This window comes from Gastrolobium bilobum, unplaced genomic scaffold, assembly GCF_033153095.1.
Source record: "Gastrolobium bilobum isolate Gb01-03AN ecotype WA unplaced genomic scaffold, APGP_CSIRO_Gbil_v1 utg11619, whole genome shotgun sequence".
Taxonomy (NCBI): Eukaryota; Viridiplantae; Streptophyta; class Magnoliopsida; order Fabales; family Fabaceae; genus Gastrolobium; species Gastrolobium bilobum.
The window spans coordinates 62,335-70,495 of record NW_026895137.1 but is presented as its reverse complement, the minus strand read 5'-3'; the positions used below and the strand labels follow the sequence as shown (position 1 = coordinate 70,495).

The following is an 8,161-nucleotide window of genomic DNA, read 5'->3' as shown; positions in this document are numbered from 1 at the left end:
ATATTATATGAGATGAGTTTTCTCTCCTACACACCCTTCGATAAATGTGCCACCTTTTTCTTTTTATTTTTTCAAGTAGTGGAGCTCACAAGTTTGTCTCTATGACCTGAGATAACTTATCTCTTTTAACATGAGATTAATAAAACCCTAAAACTAAACACTGATGCAGCTTTTCAAAGTGCTACAGTTTCAGCTGGAATAGGTGTCATTTTCAAAGATCATCAAGGCAAGTTCTTACTATCTTATAATATATACATTGGAGATGCTACTAGCATCTTAAACGATAATGAAGCTTGGGCTTTACTCATGGGTAATGTTCTACAAATAAGGGATTACAGGAAATACAACCAATTCTTAACTCTCAGAACATGAATCTATCCAGGTACCTAAATCAATAGTTCTGTTCATGCTTGGAGAGGCCAATGCAGTTGCTGACATGTTGGCCAAAGATGCATCAAAACACAACGTTACTGACCTGTATTTGGAGTGCACACAGTTCTTCATACAGACCTCAGTATAGGACAAGTTTGGCACGGCAGTCTCTAAAGTCCTTTCATTCTGCCGAGATGATACAAGACATTCTTCTGTGACAAGTTCCTCAAGGAAGATAGGTTTTACTGTTCTGTAATGTTGTTGAATTTGCAAGGTGTTTCATCCTCTACACGGAGAATGCCAAACTTTGGATAGCATTTTGGATCATTGTTGTACTTTCTTATTCTTTCTTGTAAGAGTTTATACATAAAAGTGTGTATAGCTCATACGAGATCATGTAAAGAGAAGAAAAAATAAAATAAAACATAAACTCCACACATTTTTATGTGTACGTATGAGATAATTTTATATCCTACAATATGAGAAACATTAAACCCTTCTTATAATACATAATTCTACTGGACAATATATAAAAATAAACAATTCTCCTACTTGTGATGTTTAAACGGTGAATTCAAGAACAAGATACTACCCAAGATTCAAGCTCACCAAACCATCCATTAATCAACATAAGCTTTGGAGTTCTCTGAGGATATTCACTCCCCGGTGCTTTCTGGACTGGCATTTGTGACTAATTTATATGTTAATGTATCGAGGAATAAAATAAATCTGCAAAACACACACATAGATAGATAAAGAGGGAAGTGCATATTTATTTATTTATTTATTTATTGTAAACAAGGAGGGGCTAAAACCCCAAGTGCATATTTATTTTTAATTCAAAAAAAAAGGCAGCTTTCACGAAGTTCCAAACAATACAGGCTAACCAAGCTTTTATTACAAAGAAGGTATGTACAGGCGATGAGGAAAAAATAAGGTGGAGAGTAGAAAAGTAACATTGCAGAGAGCAAACCTTGTTGTAGAGAAAGATTTTACAATTAATTGCAAAGTTGGAAAGGCATACGGTACAAGCAGTTACTTTCAGAACAGAGAACAATGGCAGGAGATAGATGCAGTTCAATCCAACCATGGAGTGGAGTCCACTGTTGCTGCTAATGATTTAAGCATTTGCTAGAAAAATTTGGTAGGACACCCACTTGCCCATGACGATGTACACATACTGGCGAGACAGCATTTCATCTACTCTGCCACTACTTTATCAGTAAATTTAAGGTTACATTTAGCTACAAATTAACTAGCCACTCTTCTTGTTCCGAACAAATTTTGCCAGGGTGCAAAATAACAATCCAACTTGGTAGAATTTAGAATTATGTGCGACTGTGATAACTGGCCAAATCAGCTTGTCCAAAGGCTTGTCCCTTGAGTTTCCTTGTTAGGTGAGCATATTCCGAGTATGACAACAAACTGTCTAACTGTCAACATCAGAGGTGGTGCCTGGGGGCTTTAATTTTACAGTTGCAAAATACCTAACTAACACTTTGAGCTTCTCCGTGTCACAGGTAGTTCAAGAAGAACAAGAAAGTAACATCGTTCTGCCTCTCTGATATATTGGACTTCGCCGTTCATTAACTTTAGAATCTTCCTGCTCATGCTCAACCCTAAACCTTCTTGAGTCACCCACTGGCTGTTATGGAACATATCCTGAATCAATTCAGGAGGAAGACCTTCACCAGGACATACCATCCTTCGCACAAAATAAATAAAACACAATTACTCAAATAGAATTCCCTTGAAAATAATAATAGCAAAGTGAAAATTAAATGAACAGAAAAGCATCATCATTTCAGCACTAAATTACGAGTGGCTAAATATATGCATCTAAGAATTGGAATACAGTGCATTGCATTTAGTTAATAACCAACATTTTTTTTTTTTTCTTATCAAAACATTTTTTCTTCCTTACTGTAATCTCTTTACAAGAAATTAAGTGCATCGTCAAGAGTGCAAAGAGAATCAATAAAACAGATCCTATAAGGGTCTTCCATAGAGGGTTATAAGCAGAGGGTAGGTCATTTCATTAACCCACAAATTACTAGTCATTATATGGTTACTTAAAAGGTGTTGGTGTCTTTCTCCTTATCAGGGGTGAGTTCAGATGGGAAATTTAGATTTTACAATAGCAATCTACACAGATTCATAATATTCAAATATCAAATTGTCATATTAAGACAGAATTTAAACCTGAAGCTTATAAGTTAGGGTTGTGATTATCATCTGTAACACTAAATTGAGGGAGAGAGGGAGAGAAGGGGGGGGGGGGGGAGGGGGGATGACTTGAAGATCATGCCACTGTACCTAAATTCAGCATGGAGAAGAGTAAGTCCATCTGAAATTTGTTTTATTCTTGGACGTACGTGAATCTCTACCCAGCCATCTGGAGATGGTGCATAGCGCACCATATTCAATAAGAAATCAGCTAAGACTTGTTGAATCCTCAATTGATCACCATAAACAGCCAACGTCTTGATTTCTTCAGGAATATCACGAATCAACTGTAGATTCCTTTCTCTTAGCAATAGCATTACTTGGCTAACAACTGCATTTATGACATTCCCAAGCAAGAATTCCCCCTTTTCAAGCTCCAAGGACCTAACTCCAAAGGAAGATAAAGACATGAATTTTGCCTTCTCTAAAGGAAACCAAAGCAGTAAGTTTAGGGGGACACCAAAGTAATTAAGCACACTAAAGCCAACTATCAAAGAATGTAAAACTTGAAAGTATCAACCCTCTAGCAAAGCATGTTATAGCAAGATAGAATTGATATTTGATATTCCCATGATACATAAAATTCCCCAATTTACATATCTTAGCAAGAAGGCAGAATACAAATATGGTGAGCTTAACAACTATACCAGGTTTGTATTCTTAGCATTGCCTGAGAAGATAATTCAACATAAAATCATCTTATACACCAATTTACAAATGCAAATTCAATGCCCAATTAGCATACTAACATGTCATCACGAATCATATGACGTGTGAAAAAGCCTGTTGACCTTTAGCACAATTAATAAGCAAGGGTCTAAGAATAACTTATAATTCCAACACCCCTCACATGAAAGAAAGCCTGCGAGGCCTGAAATGTGTATGGATATTGGATATCAGACTCACAAATCAAAGTTATCTAATATTGGAACTACACATATTTGTCACTGGACTGTAGAGCAACAAGTTAAACCTTAGGACAATTTGGTGCCTTAATATCATGTCAAAGTACCATTTGTTCTTAAAACTTAAGCTATTACATTCCAATACAGTACAGCTTTGAATTGTTAGTCTGTAATCCATCACATTTCAAGCCCAACAGGCTTTCATGTGAGGGATTTTGGACTTCTATAGCCAAATTTAATATCTTTTAACATGTTTTCCCAGACAACCAAAAGATTTTAAATGATTGCTCAGAAAACTCACCCATCCTCAATGCTGTCCAGATCAATGTCCCGTATTATCTTTACCATTTGCTTCTCACAAGCAGCACTGGTCTCAAGAAACTGTTTTTGCTCATCAGTCAATGCTGTAGCCTCCAAAAGGGAGTTTGTAAAGCGTATGCCACTCAAAGGATTCTTTACTTCTTGACAAATATAAGCTAACTCTTTCATCCTAGCAAAGCAATGCTTCTCCTGTTGTTTCTGGACTTTCAGAACCTGTTGAAGTTCAGGACTCACGATTTGCAAAAAACAAAAAGCCCCAATTATTTGACCATCCATGTTGACCCTCTTATTTGCTGTTAAGAAAGTTTGCACATACTTTCCATGTCGGTCAAGAAATGAAAAAGGAAATTTATCTGTATCTTGTCCACCAAGAGCATTGTGCAAGACAATCATGAGCTTAGTTATAGCATCTGAACCCTTCAACTGGCAGCAACTACCAAAAACCTCACCCACCAACGTTTTTCCAATGACATCCGGACGGCCCCAACCAGTAAGTTTTTCCATGGCAGTGTTCCACTCTAAGCAACACGTGTTATCATCCGATGCAAAAATGGGAGGGATCAATGCATTTGGACTATGCACAATAGCCTTGTAATCACCTTGTATGTGAATGAATTTATCCATTACAACTTTTTGACCAGTAACATCCTGACCAACAAAGCACACTCCAACTATATTATTTGTATAATCCTTGCTGGAGCAAGCATTCACCAGTATAAAAACTGCCTTATTTTGATGTTCGGGGCCAAACGTCCTCATTTTTATCTCAACGTTCTTATCTTCTTCACCTGTACTAATTAAATTCAAGTTATGCCATTGTACAAGCAATTGTCAATACCTTACTTTTCCTAAAGCCAAACTAGATAGTAGGTAGCAGTTTATTTCTAAGCTCAGTGACATATGGCAGCACAATTACATCCGGTCTGCCTGGTTGAGTAGGAGAGAAATAGGAAAACAGAAGATAGAGGAAAGTGAAAATGATTTTCAACTAAGGTCAGGGTACTAAGTGAAAATAAGTACGTTTTATTTTTCGACATCTCATACTTTTGTTATACCAAGACAGTAACAGAAGATGGAGGAAAGTAAAAATGATTTTCAACTAAAGTCAGGGTACAAAGTGAAAATAAGTTCGTTTTATTTTTCGACATCTCATGCTTTTGTTATACCAAGACAGTGTAAATTGATTTTCATTCCAAATTTTCCACCTTCCCACTTTCAACCTACTCAAACAAAGCAGACTCTAAAGCCCAAATGACATGATTCCTAACCAACAGAGGACGGCAATGGATTGGACCATGAATATTCTTCTTTTCTTCTTGTTCTTTCCTTTTTTAAAAGCTTTGCATTGTTATGCAGTTGAAATCTATGCCCACATTGCAGTCATTATTGAATTACAAATCACATGACTATTACTTACATGATTGTGCATCCATTAATTTGTGCTTGGTTAAGTCATGCTCTTCCTAATGGTTTGGTCAGAGTTCTCCTATTTGATAAACTCAATGAATAGGCCAGAAAACCAGAGTTTAAGAGAGAATACCTCTTAAAGCACGAGAAAGAAGCTTGTCTACAGTTTCTTCAAACTCCTTATACACAAGATCATGAACCAAGGACTTCCCCATTGCCTCCTCAACTGAGAGTCCTGTCAATTCTGAAACCTTTGCATTCCAGCCATTTATGTGGCCATCAACATCAACAGCAAATATGGGAGCAGTGGCAGTTTCTATCAATCTAACCATTTCTCTAGCCACAGAACTCAGTTCATCTACCCCTTGCAACTCCATCTCCGCAAAATGGGAATGTACAACAGCCTTAGAATTGCTATGCTCAGCATCTCTAATCGAGTCTCGCAGAATAAGCTGCAAAGAGTGAATTGCATCCATTTCTGCATTCTCCCATGGCAAACTACGGCTTTTTACCACTTCAAGAAATGCCTTGAAGGAAGAACGAGGATGCATTCTCTGTCCATCGTCCTTATCCTCGGGGTGATGCTTTGCACCACCCCATTTGATCTCTTTTGCCGTGTGGGATCTGAACCAAAAGAGAAAATCTTTTTCTGTGATATAAGCAACAGCCATCCCGCAAACCGCATCCCCAAGAGAGGCAGCCCCAGGATAGCCAGCATCAGCCAGACTATCAGTACTCAAACCCGTCGAATCTCCATGGAAGGCCAACAACCACTCTATGATGTCCCTTATCTGAGACTCAGCAGGGGTGACACCTACGGGGTAGTAAATCCCTTGGTAGTAGAGAGCAGCTCCATCACACTTGACCAAGTCCATAATACTAGGACTCTGAGTAACAATGCCAGTAGGAGAGTCCCTAAGAAGCATGTCACACAAGAGAGTCTGTGTCCTCAAAACTCGTTTCTCCAACGACTGCGCCGCCAACTGAAGTTCCATATTCAATTGGAGCCCAAAGGCCTGCATCAAGAACTCACAAGCATACCTCAAAGGAAAAGGAATACACCTAGCAGAAGTATGATGGCAAACAACCAAACCCCACAGCCTCATATTACTCCGGCCGCCAACGGCTCCTTCATCACTCCCATTGATGATGACAGCCATAACCAAAGAAGCAATAGACCCCATATTAGCCATATACTGAGCATGACAACCATGTGGGGCACGAAGGGTGGAACCAACTAAACACAGAGGCTGCACAAGGTTCTCATCCTGAACAACCCTCACAGGAGAAGCATGACAATCCACAATCATCCTAACCCTATTCTGCTTAAATAAAAACCTAGAAGCCTGAGGAATATCAGTGGCAGGGTAATGCAAACCAATATAAGGCTCCAAATCAGGCCTCTTACTCTCAGCAACAACCTCACCATGCTCATCCTCATGAAACTTATACACCATCACCCTATCATAACCAGTCAATTCCCTAACACTCTCAACCACGGTGTCACAGAGGAGTTTCACATCGCCGCCGGGAAGAGCCTGAAGCCGGGAAATGGCGCGAACCGCGAGCTTCTGAGACTGAACGGCGCCGGCGATTGAAAGCGCAGGGTCCTCCGTTCTGGCGGGCTCCAAATCGATGACGATGCCGACGTCAATCCGGTGGAGGATGCCGTAAAAAGGCTTCCCGGAGCTCCGGGAATGGATCCAAATCGGGTTCACGAGGCTGATTTCGCGAGCGCAAAAGGCCTTCTCGAGGAGGATAGCGCTGGAGGGAGTGAAGAGAGAGCGAATGTCTGCGCCGACGGCGAAGGCGGCGTCGGAACCCTTGTCGTCGAGAGAGGGGACAGACTGAGGGGTTATGCCGAGCATGTCGCGGGCGTTGTCGGAGTATCCGAGGACTCGGAACGTTGGATCGTCGACGGCGATCATGCAACCGAACGGCTGGATGAAACCGCCGCGCTGAATCTTAGCTAGGTAAGCCGTAATCTGCTTCTCCGGCACCGATTCGGCGGCGATTCGCATGGACTGCGAGTAATCGAAGGACTCGCCGGATTGCTCGAAAACGGCGTGCAAACGCGCGTCTTCGGTGTACTGAGCGATGGCTTTGCTCATCGATTCTGCGTTGTTGTTGTTGTTGTTGTTGTTGTTGTTGTGTGGTCGTTTTGTTGTGGTCGTTGAGCTCTGAACTTGTTGGTGAACTGAAATTGCTGCTCTGCTTGCTGAGGCCATTCAAAAAAAATTGGATCGAAGAGAAGAGAAGAAGAATGATAGTAATATCAGAGCAGAGTAGGAAGAGCCAAAGAGTTAGAAAAAGTGAAAACAACTGAAGAGTGGGTTAGTGAGTGAGTGATAGCGCCAGAAGCGGCATAGAAGAAACGCTTTTGTTCTTGTTTGGCGTCTTTCTTGCACCAATGCTCGATAATAGCTTCTCTCTCTCTCTCTCTCTCTCTCTCTCTACATGTGACCTTGTGGTCTAAAAGCAAAGACAACTTTTTTTTCTTTTTCATTTGAATTATAACGTTACCAGAAAATGTATATATTTTTAATATATATAAGTTTGTTTATGATTATTTTTAAAACTTAGATTTACGTTTTCCGAGTTTAACTGCTTGACATTAATTTTTATGTTTTTAATTGTTATCGGTTTATGTTCTTCTTTTTTTATTCATTTTTCTTTCTTCCATTTTCCTTCCGTCATTGGTTGTTGTTTTTTTATTTTTTTGGTTTTCTCGATTTTGCTGCGATGGATTTTCTTGTGGCAGGACTTGGGTCATTGAGGAGTGAGGAGTCAATGTGATTATTGGTGTAAACTTTGCCGCCTTTGGACAACGTTAGATTTGAGAGATTCTCGAGTACTTTAATAATGTTTCTTGTACTAAAGCTGTTACAATCTTCCTATTACTCTCGTGTTAAATAATCAGATCAGGTGAA

At 39.8% G+C, this 8,161-nt stretch overlaps 1 protein-coding gene across 1 annotated transcript; it reads right to left on the bottom strand.

The window, feature by feature from the left end:
* Positions 1-1,110: 1,110 nt before the first annotated feature.
* LOC133291263 (phytochrome B-2) lies at positions 1,111-7,682 on the bottom strand. Its single transcript, XM_061489528.1, has 4 exons — positions 5,365-7,682; positions 3,805-4,612; positions 2,689-2,982; positions 1,111-2,077 (listed from the first exon to the last, which is right to left on the bottom strand). Exons 1-4 carry the CDS (start codon positions 7,457-7,459, stop codon positions 1,864-1,866), a joined length of 3,411 nt encoding a protein of 1,136 aa, XP_061345512.1. The 5' UTR covers positions 7,460-7,682; the 3' UTR covers positions 1,111-1,863.
* Between the last annotated feature and the right edge of the window lie 479 nt (positions 7,683-8,161).